The sequence below is a fragment of the Culex quinquefasciatus genome, chromosome 1 (genome assembly GCF_015732765.1).
Source record: "Culex quinquefasciatus strain JHB chromosome 1, VPISU_Cqui_1.0_pri_paternal, whole genome shotgun sequence".
Taxonomy (NCBI): domain Eukaryota; kingdom Metazoa; phylum Arthropoda; class Insecta; order Diptera; family Culicidae; genus Culex; species Culex quinquefasciatus.
The window spans coordinates 20379137-20406355 of NC_051861.1; the positions used below are offsets into that span (position 1 = coordinate 20379137).

The 27219-nt window shown below is 40.1% G+C and overlaps 2 protein-coding genes and 1 long non-coding RNA gene across 18 annotated transcripts in view; 1 reads left to right on the plus strand and 2 right to left on the minus strand.

Annotated features, from left to right (window-relative positions):
* The first annotated feature begins 6567 nt into the window (after nucleotides 1-6567).
* Nucleotides 6568-12295, plus strand: LOC119765355 (flocculation protein FLO11-like). 2 transcript variants are annotated; one of them, XM_038249074.1, is made up of 3 exons: nucleotides 6568-7224; nucleotides 10269-11250; nucleotides 11443-12295. In XM_038249074.1, exons 1-3 carry the CDS (start codon nucleotides 7142-7144, stop codon nucleotides 11851-11853), a joined length of 1476 nt encoding a protein of 491 aa, XP_038105002.1. In that variant the 5' UTR covers nucleotides 6568-7141; the 3' UTR covers nucleotides 11854-12295. The 2 variants fall into 2 exon arrangements, with proteins under 2 accessions (XP_038105002.1, XP_038105000.1); XM_038249072.1 differs by having other exon boundaries at nucleotides 6570-7224; nucleotides 10269-12295.
* Nucleotides 12296-18714: 6419 nt separating this feature from the next.
* LOC119765467 lies at nucleotides 18715-19431 on the minus strand. The gene is made up of 3 exons (XR_005276753.1): nucleotides 19277-19431; nucleotides 19150-19214; nucleotides 18715-19093 (listed from the first exon to the last, which is right to left on the minus strand). It is a non-coding gene; the product is annotated as an uncharacterized LOC119765467 (long non-coding RNA).
* A 519-nt stretch (nucleotides 19432-19950) lies between these two features.
* Nucleotides 19951-27219, minus strand: part of LOC6037489 (sodium/calcium exchanger 1) — a 270881-nt gene continuing 263612 nt past the window's right edge. For all 15 annotated transcript variants that reach the window (XM_038249777.1, XM_038249774.1, XM_038249775.1 and 12 more), the window contains 3 exons: nucleotides 24376-24534; nucleotides 24144-24315; nucleotides 19951-24074 (listed from right to left, as the gene is read on the minus strand). In XM_038249777.1, coding sequence (XP_038105705.1) covers nucleotides 23870-24074; nucleotides 24144-24315; nucleotides 24376-24534 — 536 coding nt within the window. In that variant the 3' untranslated portion in view covers nucleotides 19951-23869. The remainder of the gene's footprint in view (nucleotides 24075-24143; nucleotides 24316-24375; nucleotides 24535-27219) is intronic.

Below are 27219 nucleotides of genomic sequence, written 5' to 3' on the forward strand. Positions count from 1 at the left end.
CATATTGCCCCAAGTCGAATGGTTCGATAAATGTCCCCCCGGTAGAACCTTCTTCATGGCACTGGCAACTCCGGGTGTGGGCAATCCTGTCAAAATGGCCATTTTCATTACCTGTATCAAAAACTATGCATTTGTATACCCATATTGCCCCAATTTATATGGTTCCGTAAATGTCCTCCCGGAAGAACATTCCCCATGACACTGGCCACTCCGGGTGTGGCCAATCCTGTCAAAATTGCCATTTTCACTACCAGTATAAAAAACCATGAATTTTGATACCCATATTGCCCCAAGTCGAATGGTTCGATAAATGTCCCCCCGGTAGAACCTTCCCTCAGGGCCATGGCCACTCCGGGTGTGGCCAATCCTGTCAAAATGGCCATTTTCACTACCAGTATCAAAAACCATGAATTTTGATACCCATATTGCCCCAAGTCGAATGGTTCGATAAATGTCCCCCCGGTAGAACCTTCCCTCAGGGCCATGGCCACTCCGGGTGTGGCCAATCCTGTCAAAATGACCATTTTCACTACCAGTATCAAAAACCATGAATTTTGATACCCATATTGCCCCAAGTCGAATGGTTCGATAAATGTACCCCCGGTAGAACCTTCCCGCAGGGCCATGGCCACTCCGGGTGTGGCCAATCCTGTCAAAATTGCCATTTTCACTACCAGTATCAAAAACCATGAATTTTGATACCCATATTGCCCCAAGTCGAATGGTTCGATAAATGTCCCCCCGGTAGAACCTTCCCTCAGGGCCATGGCCACTCCGGGTGTGGCCAATCCTGTCAAAATTGCCATTTTCACTACCAGTATCAAAACCATGAATTTTGATACCCATATTGCCCCAAGTCGAATGGTTCGATAAATGTCCCCCGGTAGAACCTTCCTCAGGGCCATGGCCACTCCGGGTGTGGCCAATCCTGTCAAAATTGCCATTTTCACTACCAGTATAAAAACCATGAATTTTGATACCCATATTGCCCCAAGTCGAATGGTTCGATAAATGTCCCCCGGTAGAACCTTCCTCAGGGCCATGGCCACTCCGGGTGTGGCCAATCCTGTCAAAATTGCCATTTTCACTACCAGTATCAAAACCATGAATTTTGATACCCATATTGCCCCAAGTCGAATGGTTCGATAAATGTACCCCGGTAGAACCTTCCCGCAGGGCCATGGCCACTCCGGGTGTGGCCAATCCTGTCAAAATTGCCATTTTCACTACCAGTATCAAAAACCATGAATTTTGATACCCATATTGCCCCAAGTCGAATGGTTCGATAAATGTACCCCCGGTAGAACCTTCCCGCAGGGCCATGGCCACTCCGGGTGTGGCCAATCCTGTCAAAATTGCCATTTTCACTACCAGTATCAAAAACCATGAATTTTGATACCCATATTGCCCCAAGTCGAATGGTTCGATAAATGTCCCCCCGGTAGAACCTTCCCTCAGGGCCATGGCCACTCCGGGTGTGGCCAATCCTGTCAAAATTGCCATTTTCACTACCAGTATCAAAAACCATGAATTTTGATACCCATATTGCCCCAAGTCGAATGGTTCGATAAATGTACCCCCGGTAGAACCTTCCCGCAGGGCCATGGCCACTCCGGGTGTGGCCAATCCTGTCAAAATTGCCATTTTCACTACCAGTATCAAAAACCATGAATTTTGATACCCATATTGCCCCAAGTCGAATGGTTCGATAAATGTACCCCCGGTAGAACCTTCCCGCAGGGCCATGGCCACTCCGGGTGTGGCCAATCCTGTCAAAATTGCCATTTTCACTACCAGTATCAAAAACCATGAATTTTGATACCCATATTGCCCCAAGTCGAATGGTTCGATAAATGTCCCCCCTGTAGCGTCGTGGCCGCTCTCAAGCGCTGCATCTAAGCCGCCGGTAAATCCTCCCAACCACCCGCTTACCGACGATCCGTGTCCTGCACTTCCGGCCCGTAATCGTTCGGACTCGTCGTAGATTCCTCGTCCTCTGCTGCTCCCAATGCCTTCCACCGACTCTCTCTCTCCATCACCTTCACACTCCCTCCCTGCCAAAGTACTCGATGTAGAGGTATCCAACATTTGGCACTAAGATGGAATGTGTAGGGGTGTTTACAAAGGGCACGACTCTACATCCCCCCCTTACTTTATTAGACCTTAAACGTGATCAGAAACCTCAAAGTTTCAGTACAATCATTTAATTCCATTATTTTGAAAACCCATATATTTAGTTTTATTTGTAAATTGATGATACATATGAATTTACATCACAATCTCTTTTGACGTATCACGTAATCAGACTTTTTTTCCTCAGACTTATGAATCTTTGTATGTACTCCTTCCCTGCCACTTTAATTTGTTTTTTTTTCTCCTTCATTCAATATGTACTGTTTGTCATTATATGATACTATTTTTTTAAATGGAAGGACACACACTCCATGGAAAACCATATTAGGAAAAATATAGTCGGAATCAGAATACATTTGAAATGCTTAATTGAATTAGATTTTTTTTTAATGAATCAAACTCATCAGGATATACCTTAATTGTTTCTCGAATCCACTCATTTCAACTATAAACTCTAAAAACTTCTTGCTTACTCGTTCAAAAATCATTACAGTAACTCATCCTCTGGAACTTCTCAGGATATCCTCATTGAAAAATATTATCCGCGCACCACCAAACCGAAGTGCGCAACACTTCTGTTGCGCGAAAAAATCTGTTGCGCCGAACAAAAATGTAGTGGTTTGTCGTTAGCGTGTACATCAGCCTGTGGCGCAACAGCTTTGACAGGTTGCGTTCGTATTTTGATTTTTGTCTGCTTTCACAATAATACTATGAAAGTAAAATCAGCTCCATATGTCTACTCATGATTCACTTCTCAGAGCTTGCACTGTAGCATCAAAGTCCATTTCTCAGAAAATTGAATCAATTAACTCCTCAGAGTTGGCTTTCATTCTTTCCTCAGAGCTTTATTTACCGACTCCTCTGAGTCAAATTTAAATTAACTCCTCCAAGCTTCAACATGTTTATCCACGGGATTGAAATCTCCTAAACTCCCAGAAATGTAGCAAATGTAAGTAATTTTAAAACTTAGAAAGCAGCACTTTTCAGGATTTTTTATTTCTTTTTTTTTCGAATTTTCCAAAGCAGTAACAAATTTTCTTGATTTCAAAATTGCTTAACCAGCAAACCAACAAAACTCGATTCCTTTAAACCAACTTCCATTCATAGGTTTACATACTCCTCCGAGTCAAGTTACAATTTATCTCGATTTTTTTAATTTCTTGCAGTTGCATTAGACCTGTTTTCAAGCAGGGTTTTTAAACGCATAAAAAATGTATAAAAGCAGGAAAAAAAAATCCTTAAGGTTAGTTTGAATTTTACTCATTTACTATTAATAATTATTCAATCAATTAGAACATTTTTTCAATTCCTGAAATCTTTCAACTAATCCAACTTATCGGAACTTTTGAATTTTCGAATTCAAGGGCTTTACCCTTTTCAAACAATTCCTTAAATCAACTGCATCAACATATACTCCTCAGAGTAAAAGCTGTAAAGTCAATGCTTAGTAAACTCTTTAGAACTGTAAATTCTAACATCCGTTTTAAATTTAGACAGCAATGTTATTCTATAATATAATCAATCAGATTTTCTCAGAACAACAATATTTTCTCCATACAACTTCACGAATCTCCAATACAACTCCTCAGACTTCTTCAGCAAAACTCCTCAGGGTTTCTCAGAACAACTCCTCAGAGTTCATCAGTTCAACTATTCAGAAGATGCAATAACTCCTCAGAGTCTTGAGTTTGGAAAATTAGTCAGAGAATGAATTACTCCTCAGAGTCTTGAACATGAACTCCTCAGAGTCTTGGATTGGAAAATTACTTAGCACATTCATCAATCCTCAGAGTCTTGTACTTGCCAAATTCCTCAGAAAATGCATCTACTCCTCAGAGCCTTGAACTTGGAAAATTACTTAGAAAATTTATCAACTCCTCAGAGTCTTGTACTTGGTAAACTCCTCAGAGTTGAATCTCACTCCACTCCTCAGAGTTTGAACTCAGCTAACCCCTCAGAGAGCTTGAAATTGTTCTCGGCAAACTCCTCAGAGTTGCGTCTTTACTCACTCCTCAGAGTTTGAACTTAGCTGTCCTCAGAACTAGCTCACTTCTTAGAAATTGGTTAAACTCCTCAGAGTAGCATCCTAATTCACTCCTCAGAGTTTGAACTCATCATACTCCTCACAGTTAGCTCACTACTCAGAGCTTGAAATTGTACTCAGTAAACTCCTCAGAGTTGATTATTTGTTCACTCCTCAGAGTTTGAACTAAGCTTACTCCTCAGAGCTCACTTCTCAGAACTTTTACATTGTTAACTCCTCAGAGTATGTTTTCAGGTTACTTCTCAGATCTTGAACTATCAAGTTTCGTCAAGAATTTAAGTAGACTCCTCCGGGTGTATAAAACATTTGTTAAAACTGGTGCCCCATAAAGTTGAAATCTTGCAGTCGATGAAAGAAAAACTGAAACGATACTTAAAAATCGATTATTTTCAAATAAATGTATCAATACCAAAAGTCAATGTTTCATTGTAACTTAAATCCGAACAAAACGCAAAAAAATTCAGAGATTTTTTTGTCTGAACTCAACTTTTACAAAAAAACTTTTAACTCCTCAGAGTTTTTTTTTATCAACAGCAACTGCTATTTAAAATGTATTTTGTATATACAATCAACTCCCGGTAAATACGCAATAACCAAAAATTTGCCATAAAATAGAATTGTTTAACACCATTAAACTGCTTTGAATTCCAAATTGAACCAAAACTGACTACTAATGTGAAACATCTTAAATAAATTAAACGTAATTCTACGTCAAATCAAAACTAGCAACAATGTTTCCTTCAATCTAGTACTGCAGTAACAGAAAAAATAAACAAACATGAAAAGCAAAACCACCTTTCAACATAACACTACTACAAGGAAGCATAAAAAAACACAACACTAGCGTTACGCCCCGCACTGAAAACTTCCTCCAACTGATAACTTCTTACCGTTCATCCTCGTCGCCAGATGTAGCGTCGTGGCCGCTCTCAAGCGCTGCATCTAAGCCGCCGGTAAATCCTCCCAACCACCCGCTTACCGACGATCCGTGTCCTGCACTTCCGGCCCGTAATCGTTCGGACTCGTCGTAGATTCCTCGTCCTCTGCTGCTCCCAATGCCTTCCACCGACTCTCTCTCTCCATCACCTTCACACTCCCTCCCTGCCAAAGTACTCGATGTAGAGGTATCCAACATTTGGCACTAAGATGGAATGTGTAGGGGTGTTTACAAAGGGCACGACTCTACACCCCCGGTAGAACCTTCCCTCAGGGCCATGGCCACTCCGGGTGTGGCCAATCCTGTCAAAATTGCCATTTTCACTACCAGTATAAAAAACCATGAATTTTGATACCCATATTGCCCCAAGTCGAATGGTTCGATAAATGTCCCCCCGGTAGAACCTTCCCTCAGGGCCATGGCCACTCCGGGTGTGGCCAATCCTGTCAAAATTGCCATTTTCACTACCAGTATCAAAACCATGAATTTTGATACCCATATTGCCCCAAGTCGAATGGTTCGATAAATGTCCCCCGGTAGAACCTTCCTCAGGGCCATGGCCACTCCGGGTGTGGCCAATATCCTACCAGTTTGGTCCCAACCCCGTTTCCTTAAATCATTCTGGTTTTCGAGTGACCGATCTAACAATCTTCGTTAGAACAGAATTCCTCCCAAGTTGGTGCACAACCTGTGTCTTTCAATGTGTGCATGTGTGTGTGAGCAATAAAATTACCACCGTCGATCCGTCTCTGACGGATTTTCGAATAAAACTAAAATTGTTCAGAGGCTATCTGTTAGCTTATATAGTTAGCATGAAATGTGGCAACATGGTGCAAATTTTGCCTCGTCTCCTGCTTTCTTGGAACTGTCACGCGAGAATGCTGCACCATTGTTGCCACATTTCATTCGTTGCAGACCCCTTCCGCAGTACCAAGCATGCAACATTTTCGTAACGCGCGACATTTTTCGTTTTTTCTGGATTGACACCTCACCAGAATAGAGCCCTTAGGACAAAGTTCTTTGTCAAAATGAACTAAAACAGAAAATCGTGTCTACTGCAAAATCACCTCAATGGCGTATACATCATATCGCCGTAAAACGGCAGACGGGACATCTCTCCAACCGGAACTGTCCAATAATGTTTCCCCCTACCCAGCACTGGACTACCGGCTACTACCAGCTGATTACCTTCTAGACATTATCGTAAATCGTTTTTCTGCCACCGACTCCAATCAATACCTGATGCACCTTATTTCGTCACACAAATGTTTGGCCACACACACACTCAGTCATTCACAGAAAAATCCAGGTAATTGGCCCTGCCTGCAGCTGTCCCCTTTCCCGTGAGGACTTGTCTCTCATTATTTAATATATTCATCGTCCTTGTCCTCCCGTGAACGCCGCCGCCGACCGTCAGCCGTATGCCTCATTGAGGGTTCGATTACTTCGAGGTCTCCACCTAGGCCCAGTCAGTCATTTCGAGTCCGTTTGAGCAGGTCGTAAAACGGAGTGGCTCCTCTGGATCAGGATAAGCGTTTAAGCGGGTTCGATTACCTGAAGACTTTCCAGCTTTGCCTTTGCTCTTGGAGACGGCGATAAGGAATTCTGTCGTCTGGCAGAAAGGTTCGCCAGCGTGAGTCAGAAAAGTCGGGAGGTTCAAACTCGAAGGTTTCTCCCGGACTGAACTCAACGCGGCAGCTGATAAAACGTTGCGGCAGATTTGACGCCGTCGTCGTTCGCCGCCGTACCGGGCCCTGGGAAATTACTACCTTTCGGGTATCGGAATGATGTGTCGTGTTCTGTGACGAGTACTTGTGATGTTGGTATTGTAGGGGGTGTAAATTGGCAATCAAGTGCGAACCTTTTTTTTCCAATACGGAAGATGGTGGCTTATTAAAGCGGGCCCTATTTATTGGCAAGGATTCAGTTGTTCTCGAGCGATACGGGTGACAACATCGAGAGACATCGATCGAAATTGGGAAATTCGCCTGACTGCCTACCCCTCCTGGAACGGAACTGTGATAGTGATGAGGAGTTTAGTGCTTAGTTTTGTGGCCACCGCGGCAGCGTTGGTGGCGCTAGCCAGTGGAAATCCTCTTTTCTATGATAGGTATGTTGACGTAGATTGGTCATCATGGCATGGTGAGAAAGGAGGAAAAATAATGTGATCTTGAAGTGAAAAAAAGTGAAATTATAACAAGGTTGTGAAATTGACAACTAAAGCCCTTATGCATACATTGAAGAGTTCAAGCTGTACAGTTATTCCAAATCGTTGTTCTTAGTGAACGTCCAAAATTATTTAAAATTATGGTACCAATACAGTTCAACAGAGAAAATACACCTGCAGAATCGTAAGGAGACTTATGATTTTTATTCACTTTAAAATTTACGAGTGTCATATTAAAAAAATACCAAATTTCAAATTTTATGTTTCACATCTTTTTCTGATCCGTGATAAAAAAATCTAATTTGTAAAAAGATTAAATGGCCTTTATTTGATTAAACAAGCATTAATAAACGTTCTGTATTAATGTCATTAATGAAAATTTTAGTTTTTAGCTAATATATATTTTTGATTGTTTGATAAGGGGATAAAATAAGCATTGGCCTGATATTTTTCGGAACTGTTGAGGAAGTTCTTGACATATTTCTTTATTTACTCTTTTCTACCTAGAGCTAAATCCTGAAATATAACGTTTTACCACTGACGTCAGTGGTTTTACCTTACCATTTGAGAGGCAGTAAAACATCTAAGTAACGCTGCGTAAGAAGAATTAGTACAATACATTCAATTAGAGAAACTTCAATTTGAAGTACCATCATCTGAAGCGAATCGGGACACATGGGGCGAATTGGGACAGCAGTTTTAGCAATGTTGCAGCTTAATATTTTGATATTTGAGGAGGTTAAAATAAATATTATTTTAAAAGTTAAGAGGCAGTTTTTGTAAATATTGCTCGGTTTGTTCTAGAGGTCGTATCGAGGTGCTCTGATTTGGATGAAACTTTCAGCGTTTGTTTGTCTATACATGAGATGAACTCATGCCAAATATGAGCCCTGTGCGACAAAGGGAAGTGGGGTAAAACGGGCCTTGAAGTTTGAGGTCGAAAAAACATAAAAAATCTTAAAATTGCTCGCGTTTCAGTAAAACTTGATCATTTCCAACTCTCTTAGTTGCATTCAAAAGGTCTTTTGAAGCACTTCAAAACGAGCCATAGACATCCAGGATTGGTTTAATATGTTCTCTTAGCTTTTGCAAATTACTGTTAAAAATGGATTTTTTAAAACCTTAATATCTTTTTGCAACAGCATCCAACACCCATACTCCCATAGGTCAAAAGTTAGGGAATTTCATGGACTATAAGCCTAAGGCAATAACTTTTTGGCCAATCGCAGTTTTTTTCATAGCTTTTCGATTTTTCTATAACAAACATTTACAACGTTAGTTTTTGCCCTGTAGGCTTCCATAGCGGCACTATTTGGTCTCAAATTTGTCATATTCGGAATCCTCGGAAAATTTAACGATAGTTAGAAGTATTGGAGTTGTAAATTTAATTGAAAAAAATGCCATTTAGAATGAATTAAAATATTTTTTAACAATTTGTTGGATTGGGGGTAAAACAGGGTTTCGCCTACTTGATACAGCATTTGACTTATTGATCACAGGGTAAATAAGATCTATTTCTTTTTTCTTAAATGTTTTATTTAAATATTTTTTGAATCAACTTTACAACATCAATAATTCTAACTAACGTGAAATTTTCCGAGGGTTCCGAATATGACAAAATTGAGACCGAATAGTGCCGCTATGGAAGCCTACAGGGCAAAAACTAACGTTGTGAAATGTTTGTTATAGAAAAATCGAAAAACTATGAGAAAAACTGCGATTGGCCGAAATGTTATTGCCGTAGGCTTATAGTCCATGAAATTCCCTAACTTTTGACTCAGGGGAGAATGGGTGTTGGATGCTGTTGCAAAAAGATATTAAGGTTTTAAAAAAATCCATTTTTAACAGTAATTTGCAAAAGCTATGAGAAAAAGTTAAACCAATCCTGGATGTCTATGGCTCATTTTGAAGTGCTTCAAAAGACCTTTCGAATGCATCTAAGAGAGTTGGAAATGATCAAGTTTTACTGAAATGCGAGCAATTTTAAGATTTTTTATGTTTTTTCGACCTCAAACTGCAAGGCCCGTTTTACCCCACTTCCCTTTGTCGTACAGATTCCATATTTGGCATGAGTTCATCTCATGTATAGACTAGAGAGCCTATAGAGCTTTCTAAGCCCGATCTCACACACACTAGCGCACCATTGGTTTTGCTGGCTGGTACAAATTTTAACCTCACTTTTTTCGTGTACGTACACGCAATACATGCGCACGTAGATAACTCTATATGGAGAGGCAAAATGTCACTCTCAGGGTTCCAATCGAACTGTCAAATCGGGGTTCCAATCGAGCAACAAGATCATGCAAGAACAAGGTTGGAATCAATTTAAAATAGTTTTGCAAAAAAAAACGAGATTTATAACAATGGAGCATTTCCATTCGAGCAGTTTTTGCTTTTTTCTACAATGTATTTCTTATGGAAAAACGAAAAAACGAAACTATTGGCACTACGCCCCCCGGGGCATGGCCTTCCTCTAACGTGGGATTTCTGCTCCAGCGCCTCTGACGAGACAGGAGAAACCGGGACCGACGTTTTACTTCACCATCCGATAGAAGCTCAGTGGATAAGGCGGGAATCGAACCCGCGTCTCATAGCATCATCGGGATCGGCAGCCGAAGCCGCTACCCCTGCGCCACGAGACCCCCTTTCTTATGGAGCGAACTGTCAAAAACTGCTCGACTGCGGGTGCTTCATTACAAGTATTGTAAAACTGTTGTTGATAATAATCTGGTAGTTTTTGGTCCCTAGTATAGACAAACAAACGCTGAAAGTTTCGTCCAAATCGGAGCACCTTGATACGACCTGTTACACATTGGTGAAAAACTCGCTCTTAAGTACATAATAAAGAAACTCAGATTCAGGTTATATTTTCTAACAAATTCCTAAAATTTTAAATTTAAATCCTCAATTCATAAAACTATATTATAAATTTTTGATTGCGAGACAAAGTAGTCAAATACATAACTTCTTTTTTTCTTCTGATTCAGCAAACCCACAGCAGTGGTCAGTAAGGTGGATTTTACTGACTCAACTATCGACCACGACCGAATCAGCCCGCTGGTTGATATAGACGCCGCAGAAGAACCGACCTCGGATGATGGAGCTGATCCGGCAGAAAATGAAATCGACGTTACTGACAAGGTTGCGCCTGTCACAACAGCTTCATCGAGCAGTTCGGTGACAACCGCATCTTCGAGTACCACAGCTACAAATGGAGCTGCTGAAGAGAGCAGTAATTTGGAGGTGGAAAAGTCAGAAGGAGAAGGAATGACTGCAGTTGCGGATAAAACTGGAGTTGACAGCCCGGCAACAACGGAAATCGTCTCCACGGAGAGTACTGATGAGATATCCAACTCTCAAGAAACGACAACTACTGATGCTTCAGAAAGTGTAACGGCAGTCACAGAAGACAGTTCAATTCCTTCAGTATCTACGACTGCTGACCCTGCAGAAAGCTCAACAGAAACAGAGGCAAGCTCAACTCCTACAGAAACTACGACAGCTGACTACTCGGAAAGCTCAACAGCGCTTACAGATGAAAACTCAGCACCTACTACTGTTGAACCTGTTGAAAGTTCAACAGTGACAGAAGTAAACTCAACTCCTTCGGAAACTACGACAGAAAACTCGGCAGAAAATTTTACAGAGGTTACAGAGGAAAACCAAACAACTGCTACAGAACAAAACTCAACACCTTCCGAAACTTCAACAGCTGATCCTTCGGACAATTCAACGACAGTTACAGAGGAAAATTCAACCCCTTCAGAAACTACTACTATTGACCCCGCAGAAAATCAAACGACAGTTACAGAGGAAAACTCAACAACTGTCACAGATGGGAGCTCAACCTCTACGGAAACAACGACAGCTGACCCTTCGGAAAATTTGACAGATGTTACAGAAGAAAATTCAACCACTCTCACAGAAGAAAGTTCAACCCCTTCAGTGACTACGACAGCTGACCCTGAAGAAAGTTCAACAGTGACAGAGGAAAACTCAACAACTGTCACAGAAGAGAACTCAACTCTTTCAGAAACTACGACAGCTGATCCTGAAGAAAGTTCGACAGGGACAGAGGAAAGTTTAACGACAGTTACAGAGGAGACCTCAACCCCTTCAGAAACATCGACCGCCGATCCTGAAGGAACGACAGTTACAGAGGAAAGTTCAACAGTGACAGAGGAAAACTCAACAACTGTCACAGAAGAGAACTCAACTCTTTCAGAAACTACGACAGTTGATCCCGAAGAAAGTTCGACAGTGACAGAGGAAAATTCATCCCCTTCAGAAACCACAACTAACGATCCCGAAGAAAGTTCGACAGTGACAGAGGAGACCTCAACCCTTTCGGAAACCTCCACCACGGAAGTGACAACGAGTGAGGCAATCTCAACTACAACGGGAACAGTGACTGTTACGGAAGGTGTAACAACGACGACCACGGAAGCAACAACGACTGAAGCGATTAGTATGACCACGATGGCCGTCGAAACGACAACTGCGGCTGCTTCCGTCAGCGCTGCGGTCAGTTTGGCGTGTTTCCTGTTAACTGCATTGGTGCTTGTGCGCTAAATTTATTGTCAATGTCGCCCTTGAAGAAGTCAAGTGGATGCGTTTAACACGTCGTCCTACAAGCCAAAGGTTTTAACCTGCTGCAAGCCGTCCAGCTGCAGGTGGTTATCAACTCGTCGTATCTAATCGGCAAGGATTAGGGATTGCGCACTTGAATAAACCAAAATCCGTGATGGTTGATTGTTGAGAGCAGGATGAGAGATTGTTTATAAACGATTGCCAATTGAGTGTGAATAATAACAGCAACAGAGAGAGTCGTTTAAGTTAAGTCTAGTTGTAAGGCTTAGCTAGGTAATTGAGCAGTTCAATAAATTGTTGAGTTGAAATGCATGTTGCATGTATGTAAACATTGTCACTTTGTTCATGGAAACGAATTATGGTTTATGTTATTTGCTGTAAATTAAAATGTCTTGAAAGTGTCTTCATAGAAACATTCTATAAAGAGTAGAGTTTTATTTATTAATTTCTCATAAACAGTCCCTTCCTTTTATTACAGTTTTTTTCTGTTTTTTGCTTTTTTTTAGATTTTAGCAAACATTTGTTTAATCGAATCTTAAAACGCAACTGGATTTGATTTGAAAGCAACACGCCGTGTTTTCTAGAACAGTATTCTTGGAAACAAACTTGATTTTTAATTAATGTGAATCGACGTTTTTTTAACTTTGATATTTAACGGGTTAAAATAGATGAAAATCAGCACCCTCATGCATGTCTCTACTGAGCAATTCTCTCAGATTTCGGTCATTCGATTTATTTTGTATTTTTTAATCCGACTAAAACTTTTTTGGTTCCTTCGGTATGCCCAAAGAAGCCATTTTGCATCATTAGTTTGTCCATATAATTTTACATACAAATTTGGCAGCTGGCCATACAAAAATGATGCATGAACATTCAAAAATCTTTATCTTTTTAGGGAATTTTTTGATCGATTTGGTGTCTTCGGCAAAGTTGTAGGTATGGATATGGACTGCACTGAAAAAAAATGATGCACGGTAAAAAAATTTTTGGTGATTTTTTATTTAACTTTTTGTCACTTAAACTTGATCTGCAAAAAAACACTATTTTTAATTTTTTTTAATTTTTTGATATGTTTTAGAGGACATAAAATGCCAACTTTTCAGAAATTTCCAGGTTATGCAAAAATCTTTGAGAGAGTTATGAATTTTTGAATCAATACTGATTTTTTCAAAAAATCGAAAAATTGGTCGCAAAAATTTTGCAATCAAAAAGTACTTTCGTAAAATTTTGATAAAGTGCACCGTTTTCAAGTTAAATCCATTTTTAGGTGACTTTTTTGAAAATAGTCGCAGTTTTTCATTTTTTAAAATTAGTGCACATGTTTGCCCACTTTTGAAAAAAATATTTTTGAAAAGCTGACAAAATTTTCTATATTTTGCACTTTTGAACTTTGTTGATACAACCCTTAGTTGCTGAGATATCGACATTGGAAAATGGTGTGTTGTTCGGGTGGGAATTAGAAAACAACAATTTTCCTGTTTTTAAACCTTTGCATGGCAATATCTCAGCAACTAAGGGTTGTATCAACAAAGTTCAAAAGTGCAAAATATAGAAAATTTTGTCAGCTTTTCAAAAATATTTTTCTCAAAAGTGGGCAAACATGTGCACTAATTTAAAAAAATGAAAAACTGCGACTATTTTCTAAAAAGTCACCTAAAAATGGATTTAACTTGAAAACGATGCACTTTATCAAAATTTTACTAAAGTACTTTTTGATTGCAAATTTGATTTTACATCAAAAAATGAAGTTGAAAATTTTTTGCGACCAATTTTTTGATTTTTTGAAAAAATCAGTATTGTTTCAAAAATTCATAACTCACTCAAAGATTTTTTGCACAACCTGGAAATTTTTGAGAAGTTGGCATTTGATGTCCTCTAAAACATATCAAAAAAAAAAAATAAAAGTTGTTTTTTTTGCAAATCAAGTTTTAATGACAAAAAGTTAAATAAAAAATCACCAAAAATTTTTTTACCGTGCATCATTTTTTTTCAGTGCAGTCCATATCCATACCTACAACTTTGCCCAAGACACCAAATCGATCAAAAAATTCCCTAAAAAGATAAAGATTTTTGAATGTTCATGCATTATTTTTGTATGGCCAGCTGCCAAATTTGTATGTAAAATTATATGGACAAACTAATGATGCAAAATGGCTTCTTTGGGCATACCGAAGGCACCAAAAAAGTTTCAGTCGGATTAAAAAATACAAAATTTAAAATTTAAGAAAAAAGACCGATTTCGTAGAGAATTGCTCTACTGTGAAATTGACTCAGGATCAGGAATAGGATTATATTCTCATCAGAATTGAAATCTAAAATTTACAACCAAAATAATCACTAAAAGTAATGGTTTTAGGATTTTAATTTCTAAATAAATCCCACATATTCAAAAACTCAGTCATAACTTTATTTTCAAAATGATTAGCAGTGGTAGAAGATTTTCCAACGTATCCACATATTCAAAAACTCAGTCATAACTTTATTTTCAAAATGATTAGCAGTGGTAGAAGATTTTCCAACGTATCTTCTGAAATTTAAATTTCGCTAAAATATTGTATATTTTTACTCTAAATGCTAATATCGCATTCCTCTTGTTGTGGAGGCAGACAAAAATCAAAATCCGAGCGCAACCTGTCAAAGCCCGTTGCGCCATAGAGTAAACTACGTGCGTATGTATTGCGTGTACGTACACGAAAATAAAGTGAGGTTAAATTTTGTCAGGCAGCAAAATCAAATGGTGCGCTAGTGTGCGTACGCGAAACGTCATAAAGCTCTATTGGCTGATGTATACGCTTACGACAAACCACTCCATTTTTGGACGGCGCAACAGATTTTTTTCGCGCAACAGAAGAGATGCGCACTTCGGTTTGGTGGTGCGCGGATGATATGTTTTACCAATAAACCATGCTGCTCCTCCGTCAAGCAACTTTCCCAAAGATCTCCAGCATATTGCGGATTGGATAAGTGTCTTTAACCGTCATGGAGTTGATCCTGCGGGAGTCTAGACACACCCGAATCTTTCCGTTTGACTTCCGAACTGGGACTAACGGATTTGTCCATTCACTGTAACATTCTTCAATGACTCCCATCTGCTTGAATCGCTCGATCTCTGAATCAACCTCTTTTTGAATGTTCGGTGAACAACGATAAACAGGCTGATTTTTTGGTTTCGCGCCTTCCTTCAAAACTATTTCGTGTTCGATTAAATTCGTTCGTCCTAGTTTCCCGCTGCTGGTGAACTCAAACTGCTTTACCACTGCCAGAAGATCTTGACGCTGCTGCTCCGTTAACTCGTGTTCTACTTCGATCGTTTCTTCCGTTGGTTCCTGCCTCCTTCTGGAATATCAAAGGTTGGTACGTCTAGTGTTGTGTCTTGTTCCATGGTCGGTAGTTCCGGCAGTGTGCCAACTGGTTCCAGGGTAAACGCGATCGTCTCCTCCGCCATGTTGAACTCGCCCACCGGTTCTGGTCCATTTCCAAGATCTGCCATTGGCGTGATCCCAAAGCTACGCCAGAAATTGCAGCCAAGAATTGGTTTCGATATCTCCGGTACTACGACAGTTGGAACTACACGTGTCACGTTCTTGTATGTGTATGGAATGTTGAGGTAGCCGAGGCATTTGTACTCCGTGTTGTCCGCTGTGCTTACTCTTAGTCTTGTTGGTTGTAGTTTCATACCGTACTTCAGTGACAGATTCAGCGAATTGATTACGCTTATCCCCGCGCCTGAATCGAGAAGCGCTGTGAACTCGTCATCAAAAACTCGCACTCGTAGGTATGGACATTTTTTTGTCTCAATTTTGATTGTGTGGACTTGATTCAACGGGTCGTAGCCGGTAGGTTGATTGGGAATACTTTCACAATAAGGAATGTTAGGATTCCCCGTCGTACATCCCTCTAGTAGTTTCCCGCGTTAGTGTTCTGGTTCGGATTTGTTGTTACATGAGCTGCTGCACATCTGGTGCATGAACGGATTGTTTTCCCCAATTCCCGCAGCCATAACAGAATATTGACTTCGGTTCCCTGCAGACTCGCCAGTTGTGTCCAGTTTGTTTACAGTTCCAGCAGCTAGACGATGAGTTTGGGAAAACTTGTTGCCGAGCTGCTGGCTGCTGGTTCGAAGGTTCCTGCGGCGTGTTGAACGACTGGCTTGGTTCTCGTGGTGGGTTGAACGTTCGGAAGTTCCTGTTTCTGTTCCCTTGAGCTCGAAACCCACTCGGCCCGGAGTGTGGTTGAATCGCGTCGACAAACTCCATCTCTTCTGCTCCAACTTCTTCCTCTTCGTAGTCAACGTGATGAACATGCTGCTGTTGCTTGGCCAGTATTTGCTGTAGGTGAGAATCGGCTGCATCGATTCCTCGGTTCAAGCTTTTCAGGTGATCCAAGTCCACAACCGTAGTAGTAGACAGTTTTGTATAGTAATACGATCGCATGTTGTCCCAAATGATTTCGAATTGCCGTCTCTTCGACAGAGGTTTAGATAGCATCTTATTTAAACGTCCAATCTCGTCTACAAAAGCTGCAAAAGGCTCATTCCTTTGTTGTTTCCGGTTCTGTAGTGCTTGACGAATTCCTTGATCCTGATTAGGGTTGCCAAATCGCAGTCTGATTCGCTTTTCAAAATCTTCCCAAGTCTTGACTTCGTCGGCGTATGTGAAAAACCAGTTTGCTGCTACTCCGTCAAGTACCATGTGAACATCCGTAGAAGTTTTTGATCAGTTACTTCTTCCCTTTTCGCAATTTGTTTTAGTCTGAACAGAAAATCTTCAACCGACAGTGAATTGGGCTCTCCCGTAAACGAAATTTTCCAATGTTCAATCCTTCTCTGATGGTTTCGGTGGTAACGTTCTCTGAAGTTGTCGTTCCTGGAACTTACAGATGACTCGAAGCCTGGTCTTGGTCTTGGCGGATGTCTCGGGGGGGAAACTGGGCGCGGTACCCGAACTGACTCGCTAGAGTCACTTTCTGTTGCTCTTCGGTTCTCCTCTCTAGATATTTCCAGCTCTGTCTGAAGACGTTTGATTACTTCCCACAATTCCTCGACGGTTGGGTTTGGGTTGACGTCTGGATTTGGATTTGGGTTTGGGTTGGGATTGGGATTGGGATTGGGATTAGGGTTTGGATTTGGATTTGGATTGGGGTTTGGATTCGGGTTTGTGTTTGGCTTTCCTTTATTATCTGTATCCGTATCCGGTTCACTTTGAGTGAAATTTCCTTCCGAAGAGACCGATTGGAGTAGCCTCGAGACTGGTGTCAAAAGTGCTTTCTGCAATTTCTGTCCTTCTTGTGTTTGTGCTATTGCCCTCTGTATCCGGTAGTAATAATGAACTAATTTTGATCGAGTTTCACTTTCGATCTTCCCTTGTGCGATCAACAACAGTCCATCTACCTTCGATTTCACAAATTCCATTTCGTCTTCCCATTGATAAGGTGGATCAGGATAATTATGTTTCTCATTTCGATCAATTTGGAATAGTTTTCGCAATATATCACGCTTCGAATTAAGATTCTGTCGTGTTTCTTCCTCTTTGTTCCTCAGTCTGAGTTCGTAGTCCACTTCCTCATTTGACAAATGTCTCGCGTGTGGGAATTTCATCGTATTTCTTTTAACTTCACAGTATCAAAAATGTGATGAGCAAAATTGTATGTTATGTGCTCAATAACGTAAGTTTATCGTGTACATAAATTATCAAACTAACAATAAATAATTAAATAAATAAATAAATAAATAAATAATTAAATAAATAAATAAATAAATAGAATAAATAAATAAATGAATAAATAAATAGTGATACAACAACCAAAAACAGGAAGGAGTAATCGATCCACCAATAGAAACCCAATAAAGGAATATTTGCTCTAAGAACCCACGAAACTCGTTCTAATGAACTCTCAATAGAAAAAAGAATGAAAGAAGACCCAAAACGTTGGGCGCCAATTTGTGGTACGCAAATCGTAGCCACGAAGGAATCCGTCCGATAACCGTCCCACGGGTTTGTTAATTAGCAAACGGTTTATGCGCCACCTCCGTAGAGGACCGACTTGCCTGGTTTATGCCCGACTAGACCCAGCCGCAGGGCGGGTCGTTTTGTAAAAACCTGAAATGAATGGGGGAACGTTCAAGGGACTCAAAATAGGTAAGAGGTACTCCGCTTCGCGTGCGATGACTCCAAAAATATCCAAAACTGAACGGGGCCACCCGTTGTCCGTCCGAACAACCAGTCACCTGTTCGCTCTGGATCCTCACAGGATAATTTCTACCCCGCACCAATCGCTGCGACGGGAAAAGACCCCAGGCTGAGATTCCCAAGCAGCCTTGCACTTGGAGTAAAACAACAGTAACAAAAACGTGGAGACGTCGAATGCGAAGCGAGGGACCTCTAGACCCGTGCAACTAATCTGGTGAGAGAGACATTTCGTTCACCAAAATAACTACGCTAACAACGTCTTGGGGGAGGTGAAAAACGAGATATATTGCATGCTAAATGTGGTTTTTAATTGTACATTTTTAACCTAGGTTTAAGTTACATGTTTGTAGTGTCCTACGTGTTCATTTCCTCTTCTCTTCTTGGTTCTCTCTCTCTCTACTAACTATCTGTGTGCGGATTTGTTCTGGGGCTTAGTTACGTTAGCCCGGAGGTCACAGGTGTAACGGTGACCAACGGAACTAGGCTCGGGAAAGGGCAACGAGCCTTAGAAAATGTGTGTGTGTGTTTTTGGCAACTCGGACGACGTCTACGAGTGCGTACGCATGCGGTTTTACGTTATAGGTGAGTACTCACGGACCGGTTTCGTTGATTGGCTTACGCGTCGCTAGTGCACCGCGCGGTGCGATATTCTTCCGAGCAGATGAAAGGCGCGCGATCTTAAGGGGGCGGCCTGGTTGAAATCGGGCTTGGCCGGCTGGCCGGCCTGGTGGACGGGTCGCCTCCTTCTGGAACCTGGACGGCGCGTGACCACGAGGACCGACGTCTACGGTCTGGTGAACTTCTGCGGCGAATCTGGACCAGCGGCTGGACAGGAACGGCTGGCGCAATGGATGGCTCTCCCTGGAGCCACGTGTAGCGTGTGGTCTCCCTTCCGGATCCCAGTGGGCCTTCCGGGGCTCGATCGCTGAGACCGCGGGGTCAGCAGGGCGGCTAAGGCTTTTGGTGGCGGTGTGGCGAGCACGAGCTGGTAGGAGGCGGTTGGTTCCGACTCTAGAACAGAACGCCGTCGTCGGCTGTTTGGCGACGATTAACACACATCACACATCAACACACACACTAGGTACTTTACCTTTTAATTCCTCTTCGCACACAGAATCGGACCGCACAAACTACTAGCTAAGCTAAGGTTGGACACTACAGGAAAGAACAAAGATTAACTACACAAATCTACAGATCACTCGTTTCACTCGAGTTACCGTCACTAAACACACCGGGGGGCTTGACTACTGGATCGGCGCTGCTGCCTCTTCCGCGACTCAGGACCAAGTGGACGAGTAGAAATTGTAACTTTCCTCAGAAAGCGTCATTAGGGAAAGGTTGAACGGAAGTACGTAATTTCGTGAGAAATTTCGTAGTTTCGAATAACGAATTTACCCGAACAGATTTTGGCAATATTACTGAAGGCATCTCGTTCCCTCTTACATATTTGTCATCTGGCTTTCCTGTTCTAATTCATTCCAGGCTTTCCGAGAGGGCTTGATCGTGCAAGTTCCTCTCAGCAGGTTTAACCCAGCAAGTCTTCCCATACGTGGAGGTGCAAGTTGTGCTTTCTCCAGGACTGTTTGGCTTATCGGACGGATTGGCGGGGGTGTGAGGAAGTGAGGTGTAGCACTGTTCTACTAAAGCTTGCCATGTGCTAGCTTCGACACAAACCCTTGATTCAGTTGGACTTGTTTATATTAATTTATTATAGCTGAATGAAAAACAAATAAACGAATAGAGTGACCATGTTACAAAGTTGCCCCTGAAAACAACCAAAGCTTTCAGGTTCATTTCCAATGCAGCGGACGTCCGTGAAGCTCGCTTTGTTTCTTTTCCATGGAATGCCAGGAGCTTTCTTTCAACCACACTAGAAAAAATCAACACAAGCTTTTTATTTCGTTTCTTTATTACTTTTGTTGTTGTTGTTGCTGCTCTATTTGCTATTAGACGATTTGGGTTGCTCGTCTGCTGCTTTTCTTCTTTTCCCTTTTTCGCTGTTCTTCCTCCCTTCTAGCATCTGTGTATCGTGACTGTGTGGTTTGGTGGAGTGTGTGTTTGTGGGTGTCGGGGTGATTTTTTGTATAAATTTCTTCTTTTGCTGGTCAGCATCCTGGGCTATTGACAATGTTTAGGTGTGTACAGTTTGGAAAAGGGGGAGAGTACTGCGTATTTTGGCCGTAATTGTAAAAGGTTTTTTTTTCGTGTGGTTTATTTAAGTACAGGAAACGTTAGAGGAAATGAGTTTGATAGTAGTAGTTTGTTTTTTTGGGAATAGTGGAATTTTTTTCGAGTTCGATATAGTTGCTTCAAAATAGGATTTGTTGTGTAAGAAAATCAGTGGTCTGGTGTGACACTTGAAAGAAGATTGTATATAAATTTTAGGATTTCTTAGAGGTTATAGCATTTCCGTTTAATATCGATACTAGTTTGATTTTTTACACGATAGTTAGTCAAGAATAGGGAGAGTTAGAATTTCGCTTTGTTTCCGATTTTGAGTTGGACTTTCATTGTTTTTTTTTGTTGTTGCTATAAGTTGGTTAAAGGTTAGGACTAGTTTTATAGAGGATAGTACTTTAAAAAGGGTGAAAAAGGGGAAAACCAAACATTTGAAAGCTACTCGATCTGCGCTTTTCGCTATCTATCTCTCGCTTTTCTTTAGGTGGATTATTGCCATCAGTATAAAAAAGGGCTTTTTGCTTACGATTTGATTACGATTAATATTGCACATCGAACGATTCGGAAGTCACTAGGAGAGGAGTTCCACATTCCGGTGTTTTGTTTTGTCTCTACATGATTGTTGTTTTTTTGGTACACATTTCTTTATTAGCTTAACCGGGTTGTGTTTTAAACATTGAGTTCACGGTAAAATTGTCTTGTCTGTTTTTTTTTTCGTTTTAATCTTGTGTGCATGTTCAGCAATTCTACTCTTCTGTATTGACGAGAAACTAGAGTAGATTTGAATTAGTACTTTGGATTCTCGATTGGAAGAAAGTTACATTTGTATTTTGTTTGCACATCAACATATGTTTTCCTATTTTTGTTTTTTGTTGTTGTTGTTAGTATAAACGTGTTCTTCTTTGACTCTCTACAACTGTTGGAACACACTTTTTCAGTTGAAATATGAAGAAGTTTAAGGGGAGGGAGGATTGCTCACATAGATGACAGTCACTACACGTGGCCATTCGGTTGGTAATTATGGAACTTTATTGATCATTAGAGTTACTGCACTGCTATTAAAGGTAGGGTAACATTAAGAGTTTTTTTTTCAGAAAATCTTGTGGCTATAACAGACTGATCTTATACATTCAGGTGGATTCGCTATTTTGCTTCGTTTATGTGTGGCTATGTGGCTTGTTGTCACCATTTGTTTATATCTTTCATAAAAATATAAATCCAGCTGCGTCCTGTTCGCGTCCATCTCTTATAAATATTTGTTCTTACTTTACGAACACGTTCGCTACAGAGCATCTTCATCTGGTTTATTGTTGTTCTAATTTCTCTCTCAGGTTTCACGGTTCGGTTACATCTCTCAACAACTAGGAAATAATCAACAAATATAAATCTGCATCTCACGGCCATTTTCAGCCCCAAAAAATTCAAATCACAAACCGAAAAACTTGCCAACAATAACGCGCTTTGTCAGCCATCTTGAAGCGTTTCTTTCTCGGTTTTATAAATGTTGTGGCTTCCCTTTTTTAAAACATTCCTCACAAGAAGTTTCTATATCATTATGGCAATATATGGGAAAACAATTTCGCTGTTTCTGATTTTTGTTTGTTTAGAATCACTGCGTTGCGTTTTTTCTTCTTTATTTCGCTCGTTACAAAAAATAAGGTTAGCATTTTTCCACGCTCGATCGTTCGCGCCCTAGACGTGTGTGTGTAAGTGGACGTTTTTTGTTTATAGGTTTGCTCAACAATACCTTACCCTACTAATATCCTTACAAACGAAAGCTATGATTGTTCTAAACTTAGGAGCCCCTAAAACCTAGGATAATAAAAACAGAAAGTCGCCTTAAGTTCTAACGCGAATTTGAAATGGAAGAGTTTTTTTTCAAATCGTTCACCTGCTTGTGTGTGTGTTTCTTTCTCTGAACTGATTGAGGGAGACGCGCGCGCGAGCGAGCCGCCATTTTGTATCATAACTTTGACAGTTGGCACCATCCAAAATGGAGGCTGGCACGCGCACGTGTTGCGCTTGCTTTGCGGAGTGGCAAGAATACTTCATAGCTTAGTTTCACTATGTGGAGTGTTGTTTGGTGTCAAGTGTGTGTGTGTGTGTGTTTGCGCAAAACATAAAAGAAAATGGCGATTGAAATGCTTTTAGTACAAACGGGGTCGGTGTGGTTGTGAGTTATTTTTATGGTCCGTTATTGGCGTTTGGTCTACTTGCTACTCTGCGTAGTTTCAGTTTTCTAGGGACGTGCTAGTGTGTGTGTGTGTGTGTGTGTACTAAAACGTCGCAAAGATACGCCATTTTGTTCTAAACTAGAGCTTTGCTTCGATTTGGACCGCTGGGTTTTAGCCTATTATGGTTTGGAGCCGTGATTACATCAGGAATTTTACACATTTTTTTCTTGGGTTTTTCGAAAAACACGACTCTAAATAAGATATGTCTTCTGCGCTCTTTACAAGTAACGGTTTATTTTTGATTTCTTTTTTCGTAATAGTAAGAGGATTTTGAAATGGAGCAAGCAATATCGATTTCAGGAAACGTGTTCAGCTTGAAAGCATGGATGACTATTTACAAGCGATCGGAAATAACGCCTTTCGTTCAGATATCGATCCTGGAGGGTGTGAATAAACAAGGGCTAATAAATTCGAGATTTGACTAGAATCCATGCTGAGCCTGCACGAGAGGCAGTCGCGGGGTTGAGTCGCAACCCAGAAAATTGGTTTTGAACGTAATCTTAATCATAAAAAATAAAGAATTCAACATTTATTCAACAAACAAAATTTGTCCCACGTCCGCGCACCTTTATTCTTTGTCATGTTTTTGGCGCGAAAATTTTGCTTGTTTTCTTGCTTCATTTATTATCCTAGTTTAACATTAGCTTACCGTTCTAGTACACTCTATATTTTCTTCACTTTTATTCAATTAAATAGTATTAATCCTTAACAATTTGGCATTTTCTCTTATTTTTGACGGTGGCGGCAGCTGGACGCGCGGTATTCGAGCCGCGGCCAACTAGCCACGAGCGGGACGTCAGCTGCTGCCCGGAAACAACGCACCGTCGGCAGCAGCTGGTGTCCCGCAGTTTGGCGTTAAATATAACTTTTTTTTCTTTCTCTCTGGCTTACAAATTATCAACAGTACAGGTAGTAAACTAAAATGTCTTGTATTTTACTGGCCCACGTGGCGCAGCTCAACTGGGTTTTGCTGTGTTTTATTTGTTGTTTGGTTGGTTTTGTTGTTCACGCGTTACAATTTTGTTGTTTTGTTCGTTTGTTCTAAAAGTAAGGCAAATTATTTTATTTTTATTTTTCTTCTTAAGTAAAACCTAGTGTGGTAGTTGCATTCAAATAAGTTAATGATTGACTTTTGGACTTAATCGTTGACTTTTGATTTGCTTCATGTCGCGCTAGCTACTCCCGTTCCAACAGGGTCCAGTGTCGGTCGATCTCCGACCAACATTTGGTGTGGCTGTGGTGCTGCGAATGAGTCGATAAATGGGCGTGATCACGATGGTTCTTGAACATGAAAATGTGTGTTTGTTTGTTTGTGTGTGTGTGTGTGTGTGCCTTCGACAGGACTGTTCAGGGGCACCAAGGTTGAAGTTGCTATCCAAACTGTGCTGTGCCATCTCCTTAGAAGCCCTTGATGATGCCGTACGCCTCTAAACTGCTCATCACCAGGTAGATGATCCACAGCGAGAAGAAGAAGATGGCAGTGAGGTACTTTGGCTTCTTGGGACCTCCCAGTTCACCACCGATCTTGGGATTTCTACGGAACACCAGCACCAGGATCGCGACCAGCGCCTCCGTACAGAAAAGCGTCACCGAGAAGGCCAACCTGAAAACCCAAAACCACTTGATCAGTTCAGTAACCTGTGCTAAAAAGAACCTCATCCGCAAAACTTACGTTCCGGGTTGCACCTCAAACTCCCGTCCGTGGAAGGCATGGTAGCAGGCGGCAATGGTCCAGGCCACTCCGATGCCGAGGAACACGTTGACGGCGTTACTGCCCGTGACGTTGCCCACGCTGGCGTCCGCATACTTGTCCTGGATGGCGGCCACCTTACTGGCGAACGTATCTGGAACGAAAACAAAGTTAGACCCGAAACCGTCATGGGGCAAAACTGCCGGTTCCGTACCCGGTATACTCGTTCCCAACGCGACGAACACGATGGCGGTGACGGAGTCCTTGATGCCGAGCGTGCAGCCAAAGTGGGACGCGACGTCACCGATGATGGCCGTCACCACGCCGATGCACAGGATCGAAATGACGAAGCACAGGTAGCCGCCGGCCATGTCTGGAAAGAGAAAAAAGATGTATTTTAAAGAAAAGGTATAATTCCGGTCGGCTATTTTGCGGTCATGTTTGATTTAGAATATCATTCAAATCTTGATTCGCAATGTTTAAATGATCATGTAAAATGACCCGTTGACCATTTGTAAAGTGATTTTATACTTTTTCAAAATTAAAGTTTATTTGAAAATTTATAATGTTTTTTTTTTAAATAAACTATTAGTTAAAAACTAATAATTTATCAATTATTTTATCCCATTTTAGGACACAAAGATTTTGTTTATAAATGTTAATAATCAAAACAATTTCACACGTTTCAATGTGAGTGAAACTAGTAAATATCGTCTAAACTTTCTTTAAACATTTTTGGAAATATTCATACAACATTCAAATTTGATTTAGGTAAAAATCTGTAATGATTACAAAAATATAAGTATACTATATTAAATCAAAAGTCATAATAACCCTTTTATAAACTGATCCTCAAACTTAATTTGCACTTAGAAACCTTCCCTCGTGATTCCAACTAATGACATTTGGACAACGTCAATCAGATTGACTACCATCTGATTCAGGTAAACAAAATGTTGAAATTGGAGGAACAAGCCTTTTGCAAACATTTTTCAAAGCTTTTTTCGACCAACCTCCTCCTCCCTCCATGATTAAAAATTGGATCGAGATATCAGGGGCAAAATATTAATTCAAAAAACTGCAAAAAATCAATGGAAATTTAAGTGCAATCAGCTGAATGTTATTTAAAGTGCTTTCCTCTGCGTTTAGAATTTGAGCAAGTTTAGGATTATGTAAGTTTTTTTCGTCGAAATCTACATTTTTTGAACATAATGATTGGGGGTGCTTACAGTTCTGGCTCTCAACAATTTTCATCAGTCACACTTAATTTAAAGATAAAAATACGCCGTTACATAAATTGTTCAGATTACATGTCAACATTTTTTAAATAAAAAAAAGTTTAAAATTTAATTGAAAACACAAGTACCTTCAGCTATTTTTTCAGATACCTAAAACAAAAAATCAACAATACCATTAGAAAATGCCATTTTCTGTTTTCAATTATTTTCAATTAGCAAAAATTTCTAAAGAATACAGAAAATAAAAAAAACGAGTTATAGATGCATTTTCTAGACTTTTAAATTAAAATTACGTTATTACATTTTTTAGATGACCTATTTTGTAAATTTGACCCTCAAGCTCATTTGAGCTTCAAATTTGGCCCGACCTTCAAAAACTTTGAGCACCCCTGGATTAGAGGGAGAGGTTCCCGTGGTCAGAATGAGCTCAAATTTGGAATTTAGCCTAGTGGATCTATGATTTCAAGGGGTAGCCCCGAGAAAGTCCGGATTTGGACCACCCTAGTGGACATACCGTACCAAACGGTCCGGGTTAATTCTGAAACAAAATTTGGAAAGGGAGGGTGGGCATTTTGACAGCAGGAACTATTTTGTCATTTGTCGATAACAGGCTACTATTTTACAAGATTCACAAGTTTTTACTCAGTAATTTATTACAACAAAAAACTTAAATTATTTGATGTGGCGATTTTTGTTAATCAACCCTCTACAACCGAACCCAAAGGCGTTGGAAAGAAATACTTTTACAATTTTGGATAATTTTAGGCTTGCAGGTTGGACATGTATTATGTGGCTTAGGCATCTTTCACAAATATTTCCTACCGTTTATATAAAAATAATACTATGCCTATACATATTTTTCGAAATTCAAACGATAATAGTATCATTTTAGCAGCAAGTGTAAAAAACGACCAAAAAATTTAAAAAGTGACTGTAAAAATATGAAAAAAGAACAAAAAAGACGAATGGTTATGGCTATGGGATTGAAAGGTGATAGAATACGAACAATATTACCAGAAACAAACATTGAATAAATTAGAGAAGAACATAAAACACGAGTAAGTAAAGTTTTTCGTAGAATGAAAGTTGCTTCAAGGTCAACATTATAAGAATAATACAGTAATCTTGTCTAGAGTGAACATCTTTTTTTAGTATAGTAATAACGAGAAAACAATATTTTTCTTTAGTAATTCTAGCAACTCTTCCATAAATTAGACTTGATTTCTAAATTTTATTATTTGTCTTAAATTTTCCCTATGACTTGAGAAAAAATCAAAGATCCTTAGGCAAATTCATAGGAAATTTTCTGAACCTTTAGAAAAATAATCAAAATATCTGTTAAGTACTTTTGAGCAGTTCTCTAGGATTTCGGTCATTCGATTTTTTTTGTATTTATTAATCCGACTGAAACTTTTTTGGTGCCTTCGGTATGCCCAAAGAAGCCATTTTGCATCATTAGTTTGTCCATATAATTTTCCATACAAATTTGGCAGCTGTCCATACAAAAATGATGTATGAAAATTCAAAAATCTGTATCTCTTGAAGGAATTTTTTGATCGATTTGGTGTCTTCGGCAAAGTTGTAGGTATGGATACGGACTACACTAGAAAAAAATAATACACGGTAAAAAAAATTTGGTGATTTTTTTATTTAACTTTTTGTCACTAAAACTTGATTTACAAAAAAACACTATTTTTAATTTTTTTTATTTTTTGATATGTTTTAGAGGACATAAAATGCCAACTTTTCAGAAATTTCCAGGTTGTGCAAAAAATCATTGACCGAGTTATGAATTTTTTAATCAATACTGATTTTTTCAA

Excerpts from the sequence above, each read along its gene's own strand:
- LOC119765355 (XM_038249072.1), top strand. The coding sequence starts at position 7,142 with ATGAGGAGTTTAGTGCTTAGTTTTGTGGCCACCGCGGCAGCGTTGGTG. Across the intron at positions 7,225-10,268 it reads AATCCTCTTTTCTATGATAG|CAAACCCACAGCAGTGGTCA; the intron begins GTATGTTGACGT and ends CTTCTGATTCAG.